Source organism: Nipponia nippon, unplaced genomic scaffold (assembly GCF_047370975.1).
Source record: "Nipponia nippon isolate SJK-2023a ecotype South Korea unplaced genomic scaffold, ASM4737097v1 scaffold_2, whole genome shotgun sequence".
NCBI lineage: Eukaryota > Metazoa > Chordata > Aves > Pelecaniformes > Threskiornithidae > Nipponia > Nipponia nippon.
This window is the reverse complement of record NW_028262336.1, coordinates 33,447,199-33,474,151: the sequence shown is the minus strand read 5'-3', so window position 1 is coordinate 33,474,151 and position 26,953 is coordinate 33,447,199. Positions and strand designations below refer to the sequence as shown.

Here is a 26,953-nt window from a genome sequence, read left to right as displayed (position 1 = left end):
TTCAAGTGAGTTTAGATGACTCCATTTCAGATGTAAAAGATAGGAATTTACTTTATTAACTCTACAGTTCCTTTATCCTTATGTCAAGGTATCCCATGGCATACTGTATGGAAAGGAAGAAATGCAGAGCATTTATTCATTTACAGTATTCTGACCGTGCCAAAGCAGAGATTATACACTGACAAGACAAAGGCTTGAGAATAAGTAGAAACTGAAGAGAAGGGCTTCACTTTTTTAGTACAACTGACCATCTTGCCACGATTGTGCAGGCCTAATCCACTATGACATGTCAGTTCATGCAAAACCTATTCATTTTCATTTCTCTCAGACTCAGGAAGTTACAGAATTCATCACATGAAAACACATACTTTGTTATTGTAAATATTCGTATTGCTGATTGATAAATCTGATCTGCTGAGAAAATGATAAAGAAATATCAGTTAATAATCACATGCCTTATGTACTTTCAGAAGAAAGGGTGACATCTATTAATAGGAAAAAGAGTGCTTCTATATTTGAAGATAGAAATAATTGGTTCTGATGCAATTATTTCCCTGCCAGTTGTGCTAGGCTGTAAAGAGTAGATTGTACGATACCAGCTTGCAAATTACATAGCAAAAAAAAACACAGGGTAATGTGAAACAGAAAGAGAAGTGACAAGTGTTAACGTACAAAGGAACTTTGTGACATTGTCAAGGTAGTAAGAATAGTAAGGTAGTGTGGTGGATTGACCCTGGCTGGATGCCAGGTGCCCACCAAAGCCGCCCTATCACTCCCCCTCCTCAGCTGGACAGGGGAGAGAAAGTATAACGAAAGGTTCATGGGTCGAGATAAGGACAGGGAGAGATCACTCACCAATTATCATCACAGGCCAAACAGACTCGACTTGGGGACATTAGTTTAATTTACTACCAATCAAGATCAGACTAGGGTAATGAGAAATAAAAACTAAATCTTCAAACACCTTCCCCCCACCCCTCCCTTCTTCCTGGGCTTAACTTCGTTCCTGATTTTCTCTACCTCCTCCCCCCCAGCAGCACAGGGGGACAGGGAATGGGGGTTGCGATCAGTTCATCACAGGTTGTCTCTGCTGCTCCTTCCTCCTCAGGGGGAGGACTCCTCACACTCTTCCCCTGCTCCAGTGTGGGGTCCCTCCCATGGGAGACAGTCCTCCATGAACTTCTCCAATGTGAGTCCTTCCCACAGGCTGCAGTTCTTCACAAACTGCACCAGCGTGGGTCCCTTTCACAGGGTTCAGTCCTTCAGGAACAGACTGCTCCAATATGGGTCCCCCACAAGGTCACAGGTCCTGCCAGCAAACCTGCTCCAATGCGGGCTCTTCTCTCCATGGGTCCACAGGTCCTGCCAGGAGCCTGCTCCAGCACAGGCTTCCCATGGGGTCACAGCCTCCTTCTGGCACATCCACCTGCTCCAGCGTGGGGTCCTCCACAGGCTGCAGGTGCATGTCTGCTCCACTATTAGCCTTAATGGGCTGCAGGGGGACAGCCTGCTTCTCCATTGTCTTCACCACAGCCTGCAGGGGAATCTCTGCTCTGGTGTCTGGAGCACCCCTTCCTTCACTGACCTTGGTGTCTGCAGGGTTGTTCCTCTCACATATTCTCTCCTCTCTCCAGCTGCAATTGCTGCTGCGCAGAAACGTTTCCCCCTTCTTAAATATGTTATTCCAGAGGTGCTACCACTGTCACTGATGGGCTCAGCCTTGGCCAGCTGCGGGTCCATCTTGGAGCTGGCTAGCATTGGCTCTGTCAGACATAGGGGAAGCTTCTAGCAGCTTCTCACAGAAGCCACCCCTGTAGCCCCCCACTACCAAAACCTTGCCACGCAAATCCATTACAGGTAGGAACATCCTGTTTTCATTTAGGATGCATTTGTAAACGTGATAGGCCAGATTAATCAAACCAGACAAGCAAAAAGGAAATTATAGCTTCTTATCCCACACTGACTCTATTAGATCAAGTCAGATTCATATAGGAGGGAGTGCATGGGGATAGTACTGCTGTCTTCCCTTTGGATTTTCTACAACAGAGAACAGCATTATATAATAGAGTTTGAGTTAAGTTCGTAATGGCATACACAAATAAGTATGTCTTGGCTTTCATAACCTTCAAGACCCGGTGAGGTTTGGCAGCTACAGTTACATGGCTCCCATGTACTAGTTGTTTCTATAAAGGTTCTTCTGTATGCATAGTATTACTGCTAATTATTAGGGAGGTGTTTCTTTAAAAATAGTCCTTTGACCAGTTTTCACCCAGGGAAACTAGTTTATGTAATGTACTCCCAATAATATTTTTGTCCTTCCCACTCCGACAACAGAATGTAATTACATAGACTTCCCCAACAGCAATATGGTATGTTTTGGATGGAAAAGCTACTCAGCATTATACAGTGCCCACTGAAGCTATCAGGAGCTCTTCCATTGACTTCACTAGCCATTGATGTACCATGGGAGCACACTGTAATGCAATAGTCACTCTTCCTTAGGAAGACATGAATTGCCATCTGCTTTTGATCATAACCTGTAAAAGGACAAACTACAACTTGTTTAAAAGGTCAAGATAGACAAATGTCATCTAGGGCTTGACCAGCATCCAGTGATGTCATTGAAGGTTAACAGCAAAACTTTCAGTGTGAGTAAAAGTTACTCCAACATGAGTGATTATTCACTATTTATAATACTGATACAGCTTCAAGAACTCCCAGGCTTGTTGCTGCATAAAACGCAAGAAGATATGGTGGTATATATTATACAAAATACATTGGAGAGGAATCCTGTCTGCTAATGACCTCTGAAAGAGAAGAGGGAGCTTCGTCCCCCACACCTTACCACCTAGCAGTCTGGAAGACTATTCAATAAGGCAGCTGAGGGAAGATAACTACTGATGAATGAAGGTCCCATGGAGGTACAACAGTCCATCTATCAACATGACAACCAGTACAGTTTGTGTATGGGATTTTCTTCTCCCATTACCACAAACTCTTGTACTGTGGCGTATCATTGTACCACACTACTGGCTTTTCTGAAGCTCAGTCTTTTCTTGCTCATCCCCCTGAGCCAACAAGCAAGGCTGCCAGAATGAGGCAGTGCCAGTTCAGTAGACATTGGGACTGAGCCTGCATTTTGTGTGTGATAAAATCCTCCACTGGAAGGGAGGCTAGCTAAGAGAGCCACTGCTCTGTTGTTAGGAACTCAATACAACTAAGGATATAACGTTGTTATCTGATGAAGGTCAAACAAGAATATGCATTCATAAGTGTCTACCAAAACTATCACTACTATAAAAGGAATCTTCAAAGGTTGAATTTCCATGAATGCTTTACAGTAACAGTAACACCATACATGTCTTCAAAGAGGGAGAATGCTGATCGCCATGGTCATTAGTTTCATTTTCTCCAGTTTTGAGCCAGCCTAGAGACTGGCCCAAAATTCATTTTCTACAAACAATGCATGAACAAAACTCTAACCCATAGCAGTGTCTCCACTGTGTGAATCAAAAACCCTGAAAACAGCTGAGCATTTTTATTTCTTGCTAAGGCTAGTTTTCAGCAGCTTTTCCTGATCTTGTAATCAAGAGCAAGGATAGTGACCAGACTAATTCACTTTTGCAAACATTTTCATAGCATGACTATATTGTTTCTTTTTTTTAACAAGCTGAAAGGGTTTTTGCTTTTTCCCCCCCTTCCCTCCTTTTTCAACAAGAGGGAAAGTTTCCTTTTGACAGGGAAACAAACATCTGAAGAGGCTGATAACAACAGCCACGATGAAAATTTAAGATATGGACATATAGCAGACTTCTGGCCAAAAAACATGTAACGGAGGATTTATATTATGTATGTAGGTTTACAGCACACCCCAATTTCCAGAGGAATAAATCACTTCTGCTTGAGTTCTAACTACACAGAGCTAATAAGGACGAGGAGCTACACATTTGTGCTTCTGTGATTTAAAATTCAATCTCAGGTTCAAAGTTCTGATTCTGCTTTATTTTCATGCAAGCGTGTGGGTTGGGGAGATCACAGGACTCCATTCCATCTCCCCTGCTGCTCCTCTATTTTACGTAAGTGACAGTTTTTGTTGTAATTTCATTATAAAAAAATAATCGGTGTCTATTTGTCTAAGATTAACTGCGCATCCGCCTGTTTATATTACACGTAAAACTATGCTACAGCTAGAATCATATATTTGTGAATTAATGATGCAGCCCTTTCTCACTCAAAATTCCCTTTGAGAAAAAAAGAATTTGCTTTTAAAAAGGCTGCAGGATCAGTAAATCTAAGCTAAACTTGACAACAAGACAATTTTATTTGGAAAGAAATTCAAGGCAAATGAGCTCAGTTCATAATGTGCTCAAACAGTAAAGATAAAAACATGCTTCCCATGCTGCCCGAATGGCTGACATAACTTTGCTTGCTTTCCTTTCCTGTTAACTTGAGAATGCAAATGGCTTTGCTGTCAGGGTACATTTGTTCCCACTAATTCAAGACACTATAACAAGCCAAAATATTTATTTCTTTTTTCCACTCTAATTTGTGTTTTATCATATTGGGAACATCGTCTACAGATTTCATTTACTGTAACATTCTGCAAACAGTCCTTATGGGAAAGTCACCTCTCTGTAACAGGAAAACTAAGCATAAAGAAGTTGTAACGTTTTAGGACATGTTGCCTCAAAGGGCCGAAAAATTCTGTTCAGACCAACACGTAAAGGCCAAAATGCATATCTAAAATAACTGCTCAAATATCCCATCTCAGAAAACCCTTGGCTTTTCAGAGAAGAGACTTACATTCTTCCTGCTTTTCAATAGATGGGAGGGACTACCAGAACATATTCTTTTAACTAGAACTGGATGATCAAACATAAGTAGACAGCATATTTATATAGTTCAATCCTCATCCTGTCCACGAATGTCTACAAACTGATGCTGCCTCACATTCAGCTGGGTATATAATAAAGCTGATCAAAATGTTTTCCTTTGAAAAATGTTTCTGATGGTAACTGGATTTTAATCAAGTGATCATTTGTGTGTAAAGCATTTCTGCCTCCTATAGGAAATAAAATGAGATTTCAGCTAAGAAACAATTGCTGTTTTCACTGAAAATTCATTTTTACTTTCTTCAGAAAATAAAAATTCAACGTTTTCCAAGTAGAATTGTTTTTGCCACTTAAGGGGCAGAAATTGGTTCTTGCCAGCACATTTGTTAAAGTCTGAAAAAAAACAATGACTCACCCCTTAAAGCAGTGGAGCATGAGTCCAGATTTGTTCATGCAGAGTGCCAAAGTTAAGAGCCTATTTGCCATATGGTCCTTCCATGTGAGCTGCTCCATCCATCACCTATCTCTAGCAACACTCAAATGAGCACTATGCAAGTGGCTTCTAACTTTGGTATCTTAGTTATGAGCCTAAAGTTAGATGGGATGAATCAGACCACAGAAACTATGTTTATGAGCAAGTCCTTTGTAATTAGTTTACTTTTGTTCACCTTCCCCATTCACGTAGCAGCTACTCATAATACTTAACCTAGTCTCTCGGTGTCCTTTTCACACATACCTAACACTGTCTTGTTCTAGCCATGTTTGTATCTGCACTGACTTCTACACAGTCCTTTGGTTTACCATAGTACGAGCTCAGAATCAGGTCTCTGCTTTAGTAGATGATTTGAACGTACAAATATAAAGAAAACAATCCCACTGAAGCCCTTCTGTTTTTTTAAAAGACACTGAAAAGATAAGATATGAAACCAAGGCCATTGCTACCTGTCATCTATCATTACAATAAAAAATATTTTGGCTCTATTTGACTCAATATTCTCCATCAAGAAATACAGTCTACCCTTACCATTCTCACCAGATGTCTTGTCTTTTCCATTTGTAGGTCCGGTTCCTTGTCTCTGTTAGGGGAAAAAAACAAAACAAGTGGTTAGAACAAACTTGAACATGCATTTTCCTCTCGAAATTACTAAAACTTACAGCCTGATTTCTCCTCGATACCTTGGATAGTCATTCACCCTCATGCAATGTTGCTTTGAAATAGTACCAGTCAGAACAGGAATGCTTAGTACCATTTAGATACAACTGTATAACAAAGTGTACAATTGTATATAATCATCACCTGTTAGTGATGGGATACATGTAATCAAGTTTCCAGCAGTGCAGGGTAGGAGCTACAGTAGGTCATCTCTTCAGGTCCCTGCTGTGCCTCCATTTCCACGATTCTTCTGACCTGATTTTGGCCAGAAGGCTCATCTTTCTGCTTTGGCCACAAGTGGAGATGGAACTTCCTACTTCAATTCACTCTATCCAAGGAATAGCCTCATGACTTTCCGTGGAACAAACTGATTTAAGTCACTCTAAGTAACATGCAGCAAACACCAGTGCAGTCCAAATAAATATTCACAGTGGCAGGGCTGTATTAGTGTGGTTACACTACAAGGTAACTTTCTAATTTAGGAATGGTCACTATGAAAATTATGCTGCATCCCCCAGAGAAAGCATCTCACAGGTGGAATTAAGGTACTTTATCAAGTATGGCAAAACTTGCATTTCTTATGCAAAATTATTCATACTTGTGTGTATTACTGAAATAGACTGAAGAATTCATCCTCTAGGTTTGTACATGTAAAAAACTAGGAGTATTAAATTCAGTGAATAAATCCAGCTGCATTCAGCTATCAGAGGCAGCACATCCTCATGTATCAGGAAAGTTAACAGCCACAGTAGCACTGCAAACCAAATGGTTTGTACCAAAACATGGACAGTCACATCAATTCTCTTATGAAAATTCATACAGGCATACTTATCTGAAGGTATTTACTCTAGAATATCTGGTTAAAACCACCTCTGCTGCTCTGGTTCCTGTCCATCTCCCACAGTGGTGGTATTTTCAGGGTATTCTGCATATATGGAGCTAATCACGACATAAGCACAAAACCTTCATGTACTTTTAGCTTTTATTATAGAAGCCAGAGGGGGAAAGCAAGCTCTTCAAACCTCTCAGGAGAATACGAGAGCTACATATGGTCTATCGTGCATCCACATGCCAGTGGTGGGGTTTCTCATCTTCTCCATGGCAGACCTCAGTGCATGTATCTGCTCTACTGGCTCTGCCTCATCTCTCACTCTGTGCAGTGAGACAGAGCATCCCTAGAGAAAACAACTCTGAGTGTATAACCACAGCTACAGTCTCCCCATACATTGGGAATATTTGTTTCTCCCTGGAGCCTCAGAGCTAAGACAGGAGAGAAAACTTGGCCAATAACAAAGAATGGGATTCTAAAGGGATAAACATCTTTTACAAAAGCATAAGTTACCAACAGCCAGAAATCAATAAATCCACCCAACAACCAGTTTTGCTAAAGATATTAACCTTTATGCCTTTATTTAAAGTTTGATTAATATTTCATAGAATCATAGAATTGTTAAGGTTGGAAAAGACCCTTAAGATAGAGTCCAACTGTTAACCTAGCACTGCCAAGTCCACCACTAAACCATGTCCTCAAGCACCACATCTACCCATCTTTTAAATACCTCCAGGGATGGAGACTCAACCACTTCCCTGGGCAGCCTGTTCCAGTGCTTGACTGCCCTTTTGGTGAAGAAGTTTTTCCTAATATCCAACCTAAACCTCCCCTGGCGCAGCTTGAGGCTGTTTCCTCTTGTCATCTCACTTGTTACTTGGGAGAAAAGACCGACCCTCACCTCGCTACAACCTCCTTTCAGGTAGTTGTAGAGAGCAATAAGGTCTCCCCTCAGCCTCCTCTTCTCCAAACTAATTTCCATATTTTAATTTCAATCCACATTTGAAACTAGATTTTAGTGTTAATTTACTGGGACCTCTCAAAGAAAAATACTGGATTTTTTCCTGTCTATAAAATGGTGACTAGACTATATTGCTTTTTCCTCCCCTGCATATTTTTAAATGCTTTTTCAAGTTGTCTTATTTCCTGAGTGTTTCAGGCTGTGCTACTTAGCCTTTATGAAAGCTTCTCTTTCCTCCCTAGGCTATACCTGTCAGGTTCAGTCTGCTATTGATGGAGTGCTGGAATAGGGATCCACACATTTATTTTGTGTCTCAGGATCTCCCCTCAGGGAGAGGGGAAAGCTGTCAAAGGAAACGAACAAAAACTTGGCTTTGGTCAATTGGTTTTTCTATTCATGAGGTCAAGATTTTTCTTTAAGTCTGAAATCAGTCTAAGTATTCTACAGCCATTCATTTGATTGGTGACCACTGGACATACACAGAATGAAGCCTGAAAGTCTGCCAAACAAGCTTCTGATAGCCTTTCCTTCAGTGATATACATATTTTGATCTATAAGCACCATGTTGTCTTCCAAGTGACTGCAGTGGATTTGAAAGTGAAAATCAGTTTCTCATTAACAAGGCATTGAAACTTCTGAAAAAGCCATACACAATGTGATCATCCACCTGCAAAGCCTTTAGCCTTTTATTTCAATACATTCAGTGGACCTATTTTTAAAACATTTTCAAGATGCTGGTATTATTAACAGTTGGAGCTTCTTGCTTCTTTCATCACCTTTCATGATGCTACCACAGGCTGCAAAACAAAGCTTATCTTTTTAATGTCCTTCAGAGCACTAGAGGACTGAACATGAGGAGGAGTTACTAGTGGTATTTTGAAGAAGCAATGGAAGAAAGCCCTCCAAAAGCTAGTATAACAGATATTGTCCTCAGATGCAATACATCAAATTAAAATCGATGAAATACAAGAAAAACAATATTTCTGGATTTTGTTTTTTAAACAGAAAATCCCCAAGTTGTTGACCATGTTTTAAAAGATAAAAGCAGTCTAACACTTTGTTTCCTATAACTTGCAGCCAGCTTCCTTCATTGAAAGATTGCTTCTAAAATTCCCCAGCATTTTCTAAGGCAAGCACTAGGACAGAAGCATTGAATAAACTTTACACTAAGCATCGAAGAAGAAACATCAGAGCCAAAATGAACATGAGTGTAAAACCATAATGATTATACACTAAAACAGGATAAACAATTTTGTTGCTATGTTGCGTAGGGGGAAACATAGTTTATGACTGCTTGGGGCTATATTAATTTTTAACTCATTGATTTTACAGAACATCAAAGGCACATCATTAAAAATGTCTCCAAAATCAAAGTCACTCCCAATTTGTCAGAAGAGGAAGGAAAAAGGACTACTGCCATATGCCCAAAATCCCAGTAAGAAAAGAACAGGTTTACTTTCCTGTTAAATTCTCAGTGCTATACACAGCAGCTAGTTAATGTGGTATGAAAAGCTGTACTAAATTAGTCCCCTAGGTGTACAAACTAAGGCCAAAAGTGAATACGCAGCCCAGAGGACTTTTCAGGAAGAATGTTAAATTACTGCAGCAGATTTTCTACTCATTCTTCTAGTCCCTCCTGCATCCCCAAGCCTCATTTTTGCCTTTAATCTTACATTCTCTTCTTGTCTTCTTGAAATAGCCTGACCTTTTCAGTTATGCTTCCAATTAGCACCTCAGTGTTAGGGATCGTAGCCAGGTGTTGATTATAGAATTTTGGGGGGTAGAAGGGTTTTTTATTTTTTGATGAGCCACAGAAAGCCCAAGATCAAGGACATGAAACTGCCAGAAAGTTCTCTGACAAATGGGCCCTTACAGTAATAACATTATTCTGCCTCTTCATCTCAGTGCAGGGCCAACAAGGTACAGCAGGCTGTATCCCAGTAAAGCAATGGCTGATTTTCAAAAGTGTATTGTTTCTACATCAAAGAATGAAAAAGCTTCCAAGGGTAGAATTAAGAGAATATAAACAGTAGAAAGTTTTGTAAAGTGAATAGCAGAAAGAGTCAGTGTAGACTTGACTCAGGACAAAAAAAATAATTTTACACATATAAAGTGTTATTAGGATGTTCCGTACTCATTGACAAGAGGAACAGCAGTGAAGTCTGTGCATATCCTAAGCTTTTCTTAAGCCTTGTTTTGCTACTGGGTCCATCCCTAACAAAAGGCATTACATGTGTGTGACAGAAGGAAATACATGTTGGTACAATGCAGAACAAAAATGGCTGTGGGTCAGCCAGCTGTGTGCCATGCAAGCCTTTATTCTGCACTACCATCTGTTCTGCATACAAAATTTTCTGTGAGAGATAATAAATTGAATCAAACGAAACTATTTCATAAGCGCCTTATTTTTTTCATAGCCTTCTGCTTTCATTAAAGAGCTACTTTAGCCTCACAATGAAAAAAGTACTGAAAATACAGTTTACAAGTTTATGAATTTTATAACCTTTCTGCAAATAAAAATGTCACTGTAAATATCTGCTTAAGGACCTTCCATGTTTTCCAAGTAAGGAAAGCTTCCTAGTCAACAGCAGAATGATCAGGAGATACAGCAATTTCTACCTGCTCTTTTTCCAGGAGTAAATACTTCCTGTACAGTTCCCCAAATTAGGACAACTAGGGTTGACTTTATCCAGGAACAATGTAAGAAACAAAGTTCTTACAGGCTGATCTTTACTTAGCATCGGCTGATCTTCTAAAACTCTCAGTGTCTTCGACTACTGATGTAAGCCCCAGTGGAGATTCATTAGACTATAGGCATAGGTAGATCCCAAAGCATACTTAGTACATAACCATTACTGGCTGAAGGTTCATAGTATGTTTTTTTTAGTTTCCCCTAGGTGGAACTCTGAGGACATTACATTAGCAGGCATTCTTCCTACACACTAAAGACTGAATTAGAGAAATCTGGATTAAAACCACAGAAGACCCTATCAAATGTGGGACCTACATACTCCACAGAGCCTCCTTTTCCATGTACCTCCTGTCCAGTCATATTATAGTCAACTCTTCTGGTTCCAAGAACCCAGAGTTTTCCATGCTTTTTAACAGCAGGTATAAATTTGCGATTGAAAAAACCCAGGAACATAACATATTCAATTTAAAAACAAGCAGTGGGCATTGAGGGAAACATGAGCTTTTGCCAGTAGATCAATACACTATGCATACATGCCACTTAAATAATTATGTAATGAGGTGATATCCTGAGCCTACCGAAATCAATAGGAATTTTGCAATTGCTTTTCTTTCATGCCTTAGCAAAGAACACAGGCTATATGTCAGAAACTACATGAAGATCCAAAATTTAAAGTAGAGGTAAGAACCAAGCAGCTATGACCTGGAATGACTGAATACACTCTGTAGAATTCAAGATTTCTATGTGATTAATTAGGTTAAACTCTTCTTTACTGGAGATTTCTATTTCACTGTGTTTGACAACCTCTTTCTAATGTCATGTATTGACTTGAAACTATAGCATTCAGCATTTCACACATTTAGGTGTGAAAAACATTACTCTTAACCACAACATAGTAAATAATGCAGTAATAAGAAGGACGAAAGATATTACCATGTTTAAGATAAAAATTTATGAGCAGGAAAAATGATGCTGCCATGACAAAGATTTCTGTTTACTGAAGCTGCCAAGGGGTACCTGGCCTTTAAATAAGGGAACTGGAATTTTAGCACCACTATTTTTTGGAATTATGTATCAAATGCATGAAGATGGACAGCTGGGAAAGATAAGATGTACTGCTAGCGAGCCATGCACATATTCTGCTGTTTCACTCATTCTATTATAAGTCTTCTCAAAACTGGTCTGCAGTATAGCCAGATGGTAAATCCCAAACCAACTTCTGTGACATACAGGTTCATTCACACCAGTAACAGCTAATCACCTAAAGAACATCTGCAGAGAGAACTGAAGAATCTCAGAGAGAAGCTTGAATATAGTTACGAAAAATGCATTAGAAGCTACATAAGTAAACTTTCCTCACCAGTCTATTTGTGCCTCCTTTACAAGTTCCTCCACATTTTTATAGACGTGGTACTGAATATTTGTGAGATGAAAGTGTCCTTCAAAGCCCACGTTTAAGGTAATTGCATGAAGTACAGAACATCTAGCCAATATTTTGTCTGAATGATGGGTAAATCTTATAATGTGTGTTAGTTGTGTCTTATACATCATTGTAAGAAATCACAGACCACATTTTGTGGGCACCTGACAAAAATAAATATTTACCAACATGTACTTCAGTACAAAGCAGTTCATTCCTAGTCATGACCATACATTTCTGGTAGAAGTGACTTTCTGGACACTACCACTTTTCCCTGGCTGGTCTCACCCTAGGATCTCAGTTCTTTAGGGTATGGCCTCTACTCTTATCTATGTAGCACCTTCTCTGCATGCCCCTTTACACAATGAGAATTTTTTATAGCCAGTTTTCTGGCTGTCTTGCATTTCCAGGGCAGCATAATATTGCCAGAGCAAGAGTGCCAGAATCCGTCTTTCAGTACTGGCTGTCAAAACTAAACGATCCCTGGCACTCTGATGATTTCTGTAATTATCTTCATGGGTCAAGCAGTGTTCTACTTGACTAGCTCTTGATTGTCCTTAATTTTATTAAGGCTCATCTATAGCTATTTTAATAAATTAAAATTCCACAGGTGGGCTGAGGTGAACTGATGGGATTCAAACTGGCTAGAAGCTGGCACAGTGACCAGCACTGGTTTTCTATGGCTTTGATAGTCACTGAAGGCACACAAGCATGCACACACATGCACGTTGTCATCCTAGAAACCACAATAATATTTGTCAGACATTAACAACAAGGCTGTGGATAACTACAGATGATTTTCCTTCTGGACACTGTGGACCAGTGCCTGGCTCTTGCTATTGCAATGATCTGGGCAAGATACAATCTCTTTGCAATTTCCTTTCATCTTTCTATAAAGGACACGGCCCTGACCTCAGCATTCATACCCTTGCTTCTTTGACAGTCATTTACACTGGTGCAAATTAGGTCTCAAACGCTACTTTCAGACACAGAAGGAGAGCACTATATTCAAGGTATAGCTGAAGCCTGCGTGAAAAGCAGACAATTTACCAGGTTGACTGCTGATGTTCTGGTTACTGCATTTCCCCAGGAAGGAGGACACGCAGGTTTAGGTGCTGTTTACTCAGAGTGAACGCACAACTCCCATGAGACAGCACAGAGAACATACTGGTGGAAGGCCCTGGCCCTCCTGTTGATCCACTGGACAACCAGGCACAGAAAAAGCAATGGAAACTGAAGGAGTAACCTTGAAGCTGGGGCTTCTCAGAGTAGTTAAAAGACAGGGTTGCAGTCCTTGCTCCTGGGTTATTTTGTTTACAATGTGGTCATTGTCCATGTAAAACAGACATTTTATTTACAAGCCTATGCAAAATACATAGTCTACCCAATGGGCAGAGTGCTTTCATCACAGGGGTGTTAGCAGAGTTAGAAGCAAATGCCCTAAGAGTTGCGTGTTTTTCACTTTCATCCAGACAGAGCTTTTGGCTTGAGGTAGGTCCTCAGAACACGCTCTTCTGAGTGTACACAGACAGAGCTTCAGCACCCAGCACACTTTCAGGTTAAATAAGGAGGCACCTGATGAAAATGGGCAGAGAATCACTGTCTGGGATATAAGAACCCACTTACAGTGTTGTTCTTAAATATTCTAATAGCACAGAGAAGAACTTTCACTCTGCCCCACTTTTGCCAGTGCTGGGCTGTAATTTATAATCACCACAGCGAGAACCTGCTGATTTTGTGTTCAGATTCAATATAACGTTCTAAACAGAATATTTACACCAACACCAAATGTAATCAACATAATTAGCACAGTCACTTGCTTAATATTTAGGTTATTAGCATATTTTGAATTAACACATTATTAAGCAGATATTTCTCCAAAGACATTGTAATCACAATTTATTTTTTTTTCCCTGAGACAGGGATTAATGGAATCTTTGAAGTTAATTTTGAAAGCAGCTGCAAGAATGTATTTCCCAAATCCTGTTAATTACCATGCCAGCCATGAGAAGTAATCCCTTTTTTTTCCTGTAGGAAATGGAGGATTTGATCCTGCAAGACTTATTTACAGGGTCACTCATATGTGGACATGTAGTTGTCTTCAATTCAGCAGAATTACTCACATGAGTAGAGTCGGAACCTCAGTGTGGTACCATGGAATTTCTCTAAACTGCATGTTAGGTTTTGTTAAGCAAAGGGCAAAGAGGGTAACATCAACTACAGAATAAGCCTTCTCACACTGCTTGCCAAAAAATTACCTCAGCTCTCATTTGGACATGGGTGATACAACCCGTATCCTAATTACGCTGGAAATTGATAAAGATGAAACATCAAGGTGACCCAAGAGGAATATTTCAATTACATAAAAATTGATTAAGCTAGATGGCATAAAAGAAAAATGACTGAGGTTCTCAAGGTGGTCTCTTCCTTTTTTCTCCTATTATTTCTTATTTATTGGTAGCATCAGACCTGGCACTACAGTTCCAGAAAGGGCATTTTTGGGCAGGAAACCTGCCTTAAGAACTCCTGCTTCCCAGTCTAGCCCAATCCAGCCACACCTTCCCATCCCCAAGGCCTCATTTGTTTGGATACAGTTGTTTGCAAGGCCATACAGAAAATAGGAGCACTAAAGTTATCCAAGTTAAAAATAACCCTTCAGCAGAGCTGTATTGAAAATAATCATTGAAATGATCCAGCTAAAAAAAATACAGTATAATTGTTTCTGTTGATCATTTCAGTAATGTAGCTGATGCCTCCGATCCACAAACAGTTGTACAAGGGCAACAGAACAGGCAACAGACAGTACCATGGCAAGGAGGCACTGCAATTTTGTTTGGGAACTGAAAATCTGAACAAATTAGTGCTTCATACCATGAAACGTACCATGCTGTACCTCCCTGGGATGTTGCATTACCTCCTAGTAATCTTTACTCTGCAACAGAGCAAAACATGGAGCAACACTGGAACTTCTATGCAGTCTAAATTATAAGTCTTCACCACCTGCACAGGCAATACAGACAGTTGATGGCAACTGAGTGAGGCATCTGATTAGGAGCAAATCAGAGCCTTGGGGATCTGGGAGAAGCATTTGGATTCAGGTGGTATCTTGGGTATCCTTTAATATTATCATCCCCAGACAGGATGAGTGCCCTAAGCCAATTAAGGGGTCAGGATCCTTGCCTAGGCATAATATAACTGAATATGGATGTTGGTTTTGTAACAAATATTTACTTTATATTTCATTCTTCCAAACCCTTCTGAAACTCAGGGTAATTTAATTTGCTGAGCTACAAACCCAGCTGTAATTGAGTTAGAGGCTGTCTTCAAGGGACAGCTTCAGTTATTAATGGCAAAAGTCTGCCCTGACAAATTGCTTCATATCTGATCATATTGGCTATCATTATTAAAAAAGGCTGCTTCTTCCCAGACTGCAAAAATTCTGGTGTTTTTTCTGTTGGCTTTTTTGTTTATTTCCAGTTGTACAATTAAAAAAATTTGTTCTCACTTTCTTCCCATTTCACACATATTTCAGAGGTAAACAGATGTTATGACAGTCTGTTAGACTGCACTATTAACTGGCCAGCCAGGTTTTTAAAAGGTATTAATTATGGCAGTTTCAAGTTGCCATGCAAAGGAACTTTCTGCCTTCATCCTAGGGCAAAGCCTTCTGGTTTTCCAGACAACAGCAAGACGAAGCAGCAAGGATGTTTATGCGTCACTTACTGTACTCCTCAAACCCCCAGGCAGCCAGTCTGGTCACGGAGAGCAACTCCGAGCAGCCCCAGAGCCATCTGCAGTTGTGACAGTAACTTCTTTAGGGCTGTTCCAGGAGCAGGGGAATCACTGGACTGAGAGCGTGCTGCAGCCTTGGCAACGCACCCTGCCCAGGGGCTGCATAGAGAGATGACGCAAACCTGTTATCTCTGGCTCTGTGCCACAAGGAGACTCATGCAAGGGGAACCCTGAATTGATTGCTGAAGCTGCCTCGAAATAGGGCCTCCTTTGACAGAGGATTTGTCTGCATTGTGCAAATCTGTATCAGAACTGACCCCCTGAGACTCTGGGGGAGCTGCTGTGTTTGAAGTGTGATGCAGTTCAGAGCAAAGCTGTCTTGGTACTGTGAGTCTAAACAGCAGCCAAGCTATTAGAAACAACCCTGCCGTTCTAAACAGGAAAATGAACAGGGTGATGCACAAGGTCACTTTGATTGCCAGGAATCAGGGACAGCAAACACACTCACATACAGCAAACGGAAAAGTCAAGCCACTAGCTCTGTCCAAGAGCTGGCCAAAAAAATGGGGATTTCCACAAATCAGAAGCTCCCAGGGCCCTGCAGCTGCTCAGTGAAATTGATGCTGCTATCGGCATCATTGTTAATAGCAGCAGAGAAGAAAGCAATTTTCACTGAGCAGCTGCAGGTAGTTCCCAGGGTCCCTGGCCCCCGGACAGACCCACCAGGTTACCTGCCCTAAGACTAAATGCTCTACAGTTCCTGCAGTGCCCTAGCTGTCAAATAAGTCCAGGGGATATGTGGTCAGGCAGATTCAGCAGAAGCTCCCCCACAGTGTTTCAAGCACTCTCCCTCCACAGAACTGTGTTTTCCAATTCAAGTTCAATGAAAACTTGCAAGTTTCTCCACTCCAAGTAGTCATCAGTCATGCCTTCTGCCTTCAGCCTCCCATTATGTATCAGGCTCCATTCTGCACTTTGTGCCTCGCTATTAAGTGAAAGAAAAATGTTACCCAACTAGACATTTTCACCTTATTCACACATGAACATGGCAAACCATCATTCAATGCCATTAAAAAAGGACCCTAATGTGCTCCTCCAGAAAACAGTCATGCATTCATTTTGTTATTATTCTAACATACCCATCCCATGACTAGACAGAAAATAGGTTCCTTAGAAGTTTCATGCAGAAAGCAGATAACATTCACTTAGATCCAGCTGTGTACTGCCTGACATACTGTAGTCAGACAAAAACATCTATTAAAGGCTTACATGGCATGACCGCAAAAAGGTATTGCTAGAATTCAGATAATTTGCAACTTGGTTTTTTTGCAGTTTATAACATTAATGTTAGATCCTTTGCTACCAATGTTTCTGCATCTGCAGATCCACCCCATCCGTCCAGTTCCAGGATGGAAATGCACCAAGCTTCTAGTCCAAGCAAAGAACGCAAGGCAGCACTTGGAATAAAAGCCCTGTGAAACAAGAAGAGGGTCTCCTGTAACCTTGAGAGGTTCATTCAGCTTGGCTTGGATGCTAGTGCTGTCCAGTAGCTTGCAAAATATGCTGATGGAAAGAAGTGATAGCTAGCCAAGTCTGACTGGCAAACTAAAATTGGCATGAAGCTGGCCTGCCTTAGGCATTTGGCTGCCCTGCTTAAACAGCAGCACATGTGTGCCGGCACATGCATTTTAAAGTGTGCCAAGCCAACAATGTGTTTGCTCTCTTTTCCAGTGGTAAGCTCGTATCTGTCAGATCTCAGTGGAGTAGTGATATGTATAAAGCAGCTATGAAGCCACATCTTATTTTTCTACCATGTCATCTGCAGAACATTGCCTGCCCAGCCATCCCCTCTAGTATGCTCTTCCTCCTCCTCATTCCTACCAAGTTAATGCTTCTAATTTGTAGCAGTTTCCAACTTCTGTCTCCTTTTTACCTCACATTTTACTAATACATGTTTGGAATTCAAGGAACCAGATTTCAGTGTTCAGATTTTTTTTTCTGAACACCACATAGTATCTCTTATGTTCAAATAAAAGGCATTCTTTAGAGTATTTCAATTAGTGTTAAAATTATGTGCTTAAAAAGTCAACATCCGGAGTATTCAGTACCTTAAAACAAAAAATTTAATTCTGGGGGTTTAAAAGAGAAGCATATTTTCTATAAGAGAAAAGGAGAAAGACAGCAAGAATGCCATTACTTGAAGCATTCAAGCTACGGAATGAAAAGCCCTAGAATTCAAATGAAAGGCTAGTGATTTTTATGAGAGTTATTTCTCTGTCTCTGTACCTCTCTCCTACTGCCCCACCCAAACTTGGACTTTAGCATTTTCAAATATGTTTTCACATTTAGCTAGGCATTACACTCTGGTTCATCTCAGGCAGCCTTCTCTCCTTTAACAGATTATGTTGCATCTGTCTGGTGAAGTCTGCATGCACCTTGTTTGGTCCCTTTTAAAGAGAAGTCCACCTTGGACATCTAAAGCCCAGCTCCCCCATCCCCTTGTAGAACAGGGCACACTTTCCTCTGATCAACCCAACCTCACCCTACTGCTCATTGAGGGCTTTGCTGAAACACACACAGCTTCTTAGTAGACAGGCAAAGTACAGTAGCATGTGGGTAGTGGCACCAGTCAGGACAGATCAGTTGAATACATCTGACTCAGAAATACAAATTCACTAAAGCCAAACTATTTGTGGGAAAGTGCTACGATGTCTATAAAAACACCCCCACAAGTCACTGGTCTTCCTTCATATCCCAAGCGTTACTAGGAAAAGGTCCAATATTACCAAAATTCTCACAAAATCAAAGATGTCTTCAGATCTATTCAGCTTTTCCTCATGTGCTTAGTTACCCACTTGCACCAATTTAGGAGTTAGTTATCTTGATAGCCTTTTCCTTGAAAAGCGTCTTCTCCTGTAGTGAGAATGCTGCCAACCACCATTTCAATGCCTGGTAATCCCTCTAATGTTAGATTCATAAAGAACAAAGCATCACCAAGGCAGATTGACAGCCAGGTGCCCTGACCAGAGGTACCTGCTGGGTAGCAAGGCTTATTTTGTAGGTCACAGATGACACAGAGATGCAACACATCCCCAGGCATTAGCAATGGGTACTGTCTGCTTTCCAGCACTCTGCCCAGTGATTCTGAAGCTGTGCAGAACCCTGATTTCCTTGAAGGTTCTCCTCCACCTCCTACAAAAGTAAGGCACTTTCTGTGAAAAACTGCTTCTCATGTGCAATCCTACTAGTTCCTACTGGAGATGTTGACTTAACAGGATTGTTCCAGCTGTCTCACTGATTGACTCCAGAAAAGCCTGCTAACTCTTGTCAAGATTAATAAGCTTTAGCATAACATGGAGTTGTCCTGTTTCCAGGGATAGCCCTAGTCAGTGCTAGCTTGGGCATTTCTGAGCTGTGCTCCATCATTCCAAGAAAAGGTGCACCTAAAATCCCTACAAACATCTACACCAGTGTGTACAGCTAGCCAGGATTGCTACAGGCCTCTCCTTTGCTTTTAGGACACCCGGGCTGTGATCCAACACAACCTTCCCCTGCTCAAGTGCACAGCAGTGCCTGCCCCTTCCGAGTTTAAACTATTATAACCTGAAAATTTGGTTCAGGTTTCTCTGGTTCTGCTATTGCAGCTGTCTAGTCCTGCTGGCACTATCTGGCCACTGCCTCCACAGCACAGCTAGAATCAAACCTGCCAGCCAAGGAGCAGCAAATCAGGCTGGTGATAGAACACCTCAGACTTTCCTGTCAGGCACTTGGACACTAAGAGTCTGTGTTAAAGACACTAAATATACACTTGCATATATTTTGCCATCATTACAGCTCTGTCTCTCCACACATTAGAAAATCTGAAGCCCTCATACCTGGTGCCACCCCTCTCATCAGCTTGCTGTCTCAGTCCAGGAATCTTTGAAGTCCCCAAAGTCAGACAAGAAGGACACCATCTTTCACAGTTTGTTTTTTTTTTTTTTTCCCCTTTTGTTTCTTATTTTCAGCTTTAACAAAAGAGATCTCTAACATCATTCTGTCTACTGTCACAGTACTCACCAGTATCAGCTGCGCTCCTGTTTCAGGCCATGTTTCATACACTATATACTAAGGTGATATGTAAGAAGACTCAATGTCTGCAAAATAATACTTTAAGAGGAAAGACAGTTCAGGTATAACAAATATTCAAGGCATGTAGGCAGACAGTTTTCATTTCTTCTGACTAAACTTGTGCTTCTTCCTCTGAATTCCATGTTAGTGCATAAATAATGCTACATCCCACTTGGTATGAACTGATCAGATGAGATAACACCAGCCAAAGACCTGGTCTATGTGACACTTGCCCAATTTACCTATAAGTAGACTAGTCTGGTCTTGGAGGAAACAGACAGAGTGGGGATAAATTGTGACCTCAAATCCTGTCATTAATAAGTTTTACAACTGCAACTCTTCTGCAGTTTCTTGCTCTGTGCTTATTCCATCAAGACTGCATTAATTTTCCTATTGAGAAAGGTAGCCTACATAGTCTGTCTCTTCCATCTCTTTCCATAAGATAAATAAATATGGATTTTCTTAATTAAAAGTAGACAAAGAAGGAGAAAAAGGATTTGTTAGTTATGATTTGACCTAGTTTCTACTTACCTATGTCTTTTTTATTTAGAAACCCAATTTCCAAACAACTGAAGAAAAAACAGAACACCTATTCTTAGAAAGAGGCAGACTGTATGTTATTTATCTTCATTAGAAGATCCTATGCCTTGCAGAGAAGAAAGTTACATGACTCAGTGAATTTAAGGCTCTGTTGCAACTGACAGGCTGAAGAAAGGCATAGCTTTCCTGATGCATGCAGCCTTCTTCTCCCAGTCCTCTTCAGCCAAGAAGTGGGTGTTGCATGATTTACATAACCCAATGTCTAGGCCTAGCCACTCCATTATAAGTTCTTCCGTAGCAAAGTTAGAGAACAGGTAAAACATGTAAACACCGAGACACATTTTCCAAGTCATCCCTACAAAAAAAGCAAGGCAGACAATAGCAAATAGTGACCTGCAAATCATATATTTTATTCAAATCAATAAACAAACACCCAACAACCTTTGATGAAAAGGCCACCACTGTTCCTGATGAAGTTAACTGCACTATACATCACATATCATTAGCATGATCTACTTAATGTAGAAACTGTTGGAAGATGGCTCTCAAACTTGCCAATGTATTAAGGAGGTTGTAGTGAGGTGGGGGTCAGTCTCTTCTCCCTAGTAACAAGCAATAGGACAAGAGGAAATGGCCTCAAGCTGCGCCAGGGGAAGTTTAGGTTGGATATTAGGAAAAACTTTTTCACCAAAAGGGCAGTCAGGCACTGGAACAGGCTGCCCAGGGAAGTGGTTGAGTCCCCATCCCTGGAGGTATTTAAAAAAAGGGTAGAAATCGTGCTCAAGGACATGGTTTAGTGGTGGACTTGGCAGTGAAAGGTTAATGGTTGGACTAGATCTTAAGGGTCTTTTCCAACCTTAACAATTCTATGATTCTATTACGAATTTAGGAATATTGAATAGAACTAATATGCCTCTGCAACCTGAAATTATATTCTACTACCAAGTACTGCAGTATGAAGGTTGGTGTTTTCCTGGTTTACAAATGCAGTTTTTGTTTTAAGTTACTCTTTTACAGGGAGACATATCTGAAGCATACTGTTAAAGCTAACTGTCCTTTATTAAAGTGGTGTGTTTGAATCTGTTGGCATTTATACACTGCAAGAAAACCCATGTGCTTCTTTCTAAACAGTATGTCTGCTGGCTTCACCAAATTAAGATCAATTTCCAACATCACTTCTAAGTGCTATTTTAGAAAGTGTTTGATCCCACTGAAACCACACTGATGGAAGGAGTAGGCAAAGTGACAGATCTAAAACTTATTGTTCTCCCTTCTTCCTCCTCTTTTGAGCTTCAATTTACCACTCAGCTTGCAAGATGCAAGTTAAAATTAAAAACTGATGTGCACATGTCTTATCTGTCCCACCCCCATCCTGTAACAGCTGCAGAATTTCCTCCTCCACCCTGCCATGTACTTGCTGCACTTCTTAGGTCTATACAGTTTTGTACCTATTGTGGGTATAATCTCAGTGACACCAATAGTTAACAGTTGGGGGTCATGGCAGTATCTGAAAAATGCATCCAGAAGGGCCCCCCCGAGACAACTGGCTGGCTCAGACACCCCCCAGGACTGCAAGTACCACACAAGAGAACAGGAGCTCCTCTAAACAAACATGGCATGTTTTCCCTCTACAAACACCAGCTCTTTGATTTAGTGCCATCAGGATTATTGGTGTACAATCCTCACTTCAGTGTTTAAATACACCTGGTTCTAAGACCCTAAATAACATCTCAGTGGAACAGTTTAAACTGAATTCAAGAGAGCAACCCATGAAAGGAACCCAGTTTTCCCATTTAACCACCTGAAGCAGCTACAGTTTCAGACAGAAGCCTCCACGTATGCCTAATGTGACACACTTGGACACATCCCTCTCCTTCTCCAACAGCCTTCCGGTGAGCACACTTGTCCAGGGCAACAGAGACATGTTCCAGGTTCTCCCTCAGCCCAGAGGGAAGACAATACCCTCTGTTACTCTGCCAGCTTAGGGGCATGCCCAAATCACCAGGCCATGTGGTATTACTGGTTTTGAAAACAGCCACAGCAGAAACTGCCTTGGCGATTAGCGTCTTACACGCACCCCTCAAGGTCTGCTGAAGCTCAATTTCCAGAAAAATATCTTTGACCCCAGTGTTAGGCCATGTCAGCTTTCCACTGAAGCCTCCATCTTCACCGAGTTGGCTGCCTGGGTACCTCCCACTGGAGATGATCTGAGCTCTGAAACAAAGATTCAGTACTCCAGGCTGCAGGGGAGAGCTGCCTGGATGAGCATACCCCACGTGGCAGCTCATCCTCCCATGAATGCCCTGCACACCGCTATCACAATGCACATGAGCACCCTTCGTGATCCTTTTGAAGGTGGACACAACATAGCAGTTGCTGCAGGATTCAAGAGCCCAGAGGCAACATAAGGCAAAGGGAAAGAGCTTGCTGTAGCTCAAAGCAGAAACAAGACCTGGAGTTCTTTGTATTCAAAGCCTTAGCAAAACCCCTGTATTTATGCAGAGATCAAGTCCCCAGCCCTTAGCCTCTCCAACTAAGAGATCTAAGCACTCTACAGAGCCAAACCCCTAACAGCTCTCTTCTGTCTTACTAATTTCATGTGCCTGGTTGCTTGATGCCCATTTCAAAGGAAAGCTAGAATATTCTTGCTACTGTCTGGTAGCTAGGCTGCTCCTCAAATATATAAAGCTGCTGGCTCAAACCCTGCCTTAGGTGGCCCGCATCAGCGCCCTGGCAATCAGTACAGCACTTAACTCACATTGTGTAAGGATCTTCCAATGCAAGTTCTTCTGTTAAATCACAGGTGCCTCAGGCATGTGAGCTGGTTAGGGAGATTTCCTGAATGGCCCTCCCAAAGCCAGACACCTAAATAGCCCATGTTAAAGCTGAACTCCTCCCCTACACCAGCAATACCACTCTGACCCTGCAATATCAAAAGGAAATAAATGTGTCCAGCAAGGCAATCTCTGCTAATGCTATTTTAAGCTCCGACTCCTTACACATGTTGCTTCATCCCTGAGCCACTGGATGAGCATCCAGGGCTATAACACCATATTGTGCTATAACACCATATTGTTTAAGTGCACTCCTTCCCAAGACCAGACCTGATCCCTGATGACAACCAGAATCATTCAACACAAGAGGCAAGAGTGTGAATGTCAAAAGCATTTGCATGATGAAATGCTTCTTGTGAACCTTTGTGCCAGGGGAATACTGTCACTGTGACCAGACATCATCTGCAACATGTCAGACAGTTAAATGACGATAAGATGACAGGATTCCCTGTGGTGAATCAAGTTTATGCCAGTTGTGACTCTAGAGGCTCACTGGCAACACTACTGGCTGTGAATAGCCATTTGGCACCCATCTATGAGCCCATTACCCAAGGTTACTTCCCTCAGTTCATCCTATGTGACCAGAGATCTTGAATGGAAGAGGGGCTGCATCTCACAGGTGCTCGCTGACAGCAGCGATATTTTCCAGCATGGCCCTTCTCTCTAGGCTCATTAAAAATAACAGAAGTCACCTACAGACCCAAAGAAAAGGCTCCTCAGTTACTTGAGGTCAGATATTCAAAGCTACTTCAACACCTAAAAATGCATTTCGGTACATAGTGATGTTCCCGAGAAGTTCCCCATACAGCTAAGTGATCTATCTGCCACTAAAACCAAGCAGCAGGAAGCACTAACCATGTTTTGCAATGCTACTAGGCAAAGTCTTACACCTCAAGATCCCTGGAACTAGTTATCAGGCAAGACTTCTGCCCAGCAAACAGGGCACCTTAAACACATTTCCAGACAAATATTGCAGAGGAAGAAGGGTAGTGTTTTCCTATAGAAAAGTTCTTTATCCTTCCTGAAAAAATAAGTTAGTTGCTAGAAAATAGAAAACTACTATAGTCAGATGAATGGCTGCTTCCTGTTCAGCTTTCTCTACCAGGAGACTGGTAATCACTGCCCATAAACAGGAAATAAGTTAATTTTGCTTGAAGCAGTAAAATAAGAATCCATGCAAAGTCTCAGCAAATAATTTGAGATATGAAAGCTCTCTTCACAGATTTCTGCAACTGCATTTCAAGCTCCACTCAAATCCTGACAATTGTTAATATAAAGCAGAAAAACCTTCCCACCCTCCCAACACCATTCTATGTGGGATAATCTTTTGATGGCTCTAGTTGAGCCTCTCTTCAGTCACCTTGTTCTCAGATTTTCTTGCAGATTAAAACAAAGAAAAATATTTTCCAGTTACAGCATTACAAGTGGAATCCACTGAGACCCCCACCCAAATACAGCAAACAGATGTCTAAGGAGCTTGCTTTCTGCTAACCTTTTTTGCCTCTTTAACAAGTCTTTTGCAGTGAGGTAGTTTGAGGTGGTCCAGTTGCTTTCCTCTGCCTTTTGGAAAAAGAATCATCTTTTGAGTAATAGCTGACAGGCAAGTAACAGCAAGGAAGCTTTTCTTCGCTGGAGCTGGGAGTAGTAAACTCCCCAATATTGTCAGCTGAATGACAGCGACAGTAGCACTGAAGACACCAAGTGCAGTGCTAAGTGTCATACATACAGGGCTTAGCCCTGCACCAGACAAAGAGACATCTTCCAGCTCTGCGGGTTTGCTGGGAATACTGTTCTGTGAGGCACAAGGATTAGGAATAGAGAACCCCTATGCTGCTATTAGGGATGATCTTGGCATTCATCAGGAGTTTTAAAATCCAAAAGGCAAGCAATCCAATTCAAGCTATGAAAGAGTAGTTACTGAGCAAATACAACCGGGCATAGGGCTACAACAAAAGAGTGCCTGGTACAGTTATACCAAGTACAGCAGCATCACCCAACCATTACTCCTCACCAGAAGATTTTTTCCCCAAATGTTGTCTTTAAGGAGTAGAATAGTGTTGTTGCACCTCACAGAACACTTCAGCTAGCCTGGGTGGGAAAGGGACACTAACTGAAAAAAAAAAAACAAGCCCACACTGGAGGAACTCTGTCCAGTTGATAGAAATACAGGCAGCAGCTGAGGAGAGGTCACAGAGAGCCTGGTGCCTTACACCTGGGCTGCCTGATCCCTGCAAGCAACAGCAAAGCACAGGGAGGATTTCCTCTGCTTTCCCCATTTGGCCTGATCTGCAAGCCAAGATGTAAGCATCTCCTCACGAATCCCTGCACCAGAGGCTGTGCTACTACACTGCTTTTTGTCTCAGGTTTACACCTCATCTAAAAAAATAAATACAGATGAGTGTAACACCTGCACAACAACTAGTCAAAACTTATTTGGTGGCACTCTTCATTTTACTCTTGCTGCTAAGAAAGGAACACCCATTTGTTAACAAAGCAGAAGGTCTTTTACAAGAGGAAATAGTCTCCAAACATAGGCGCTGGGTAAGGCAGAGTTACAGGTATCGCTACAGATTCCCAAAGAGTTGCGCTACAGAACATGGGATCTGCCCAGCATTTGACTGACCACACTGTCAAGTAGTCATCCTGCCTGACAACACTTTCAATAACAAAAGCACTACTTTGCCCCAGAGAATTTTTCTGCTGCAAAAAACAACCACAAGTGAAAATTTTCAGCTTATTTATTTACAAGGGTACAAGTGATCCTTACATGTTTGGCACTATTTACATTTTTCCCTTAATTGCAACCCTTCCCAGGACACTATTTATAAAGTTTACATCAGCATCCAACTACAAACAGGGCATTTTTTTCCATGAGCTCTAGCAGATAACTTTCACACAACTTACTAAATCCTTCTTTCTGCCTAAGAAAGCATTAGATACATCTTTAAATTATTAGGGTTTTTTTTAATAGTTTGTTCTCCACTGGTGTGCATGGTCCTTCAAAGGGCAAAACGCTGCCTTGTTTTATGCTTTGAAGGAGCATACACACCTGTGGAGATCTGTTTATTAGAAGACAGGGTTTACCACAAGCTACACATTTCAGACTCCAGACCCAGCAAAGAGACGCCTCTCAGGTCCACCAGCTCTGCCCTCACGGCGTTCCCAGCCGAGAAAGCACCCGGTCCCCCACAGCTGCCCTTCGGAAAGGGCCAGTTACGCTCAACGCCGGGTGCTGCCCACCCCCCAGCCTCCCGGGCGGCTTTCCGAGGGGCTGCGGCGGTTTTCCCCCCGCCACAAGCCCCCGCTGGCGCTCCCCGAGAGCCCGCCGCCCCAACGGCCGCTCACCTCGCTCATGTCGCGCGGCAGCCCGGCTCGCGACAGCCCGGCTCGCAGCAGCCCCCGCCCGGCACAGCGCTCCCACCGCCCCGCGCCGCCCGTTAAGAAGCGGCGCCCCGCGCCCAGCTCGGCCCGCGCCAGCCAATCAGCGCCGCGCCCGCGCCGAGCCCCCCGCGCCCCCCATCCGAGAGGGCGCGGCGCCCCCTGGCGGCGGCGGCGGCGGCCGAGGCGCGGCAGCGGGAGGCCGGGCCCCGCCGGGCGCTGTCCCGCACGGCCCCCAACCCGCCCCGCCGCCGCCTCCTCCTCCTCGGCCGAGCGGGCGGGGCGGGGGGCCTGAGGCAGGGGCCCCGCTGCACGCTCGTCCTCAGAAAACCGTGGTTGCAAGCACCGGGACTGCTGCTTTCCCCAAAGGCCCGGCAGAAGCAGCGCTCCCCTTTGGGCCGGTCCCGGAGCATCCCCGCAGAGGAAGGAGACCGTCACCGCGGGAGGCAACGCGGGCGCTGGGGATGGGCTC

At 42.3% G+C, this 26,953-nt stretch overlaps 1 protein-coding gene across 1 annotated transcript in view; it reads right to left on the bottom strand.

Annotated features, from left to right (window-relative positions):
- Positions 1 to 26,570, bottom strand: part of PCP4 (Purkinje cell protein 4) — a 56,482-nt gene extending 29,912 nt beyond the window's left edge. The window contains exons 1-2 of the mRNA XM_087757566.1: positions 26,449 to 26,570; positions 5,857 to 5,908 (exon numbers count right to left, since the gene is read on the bottom strand). Of these exons, the coding sequence (XP_087613692.1) occupies positions 5,857 to 5,908; positions 26,449 to 26,457 (61 nt within the window). The 5' untranslated portion in view covers positions 26,458 to 26,570. The remainder of the gene's footprint in view (positions 1 to 5,856; positions 5,909 to 26,448) is intronic.
- Positions 26,571 to 26,953: the final 383 nt, after the last annotated feature.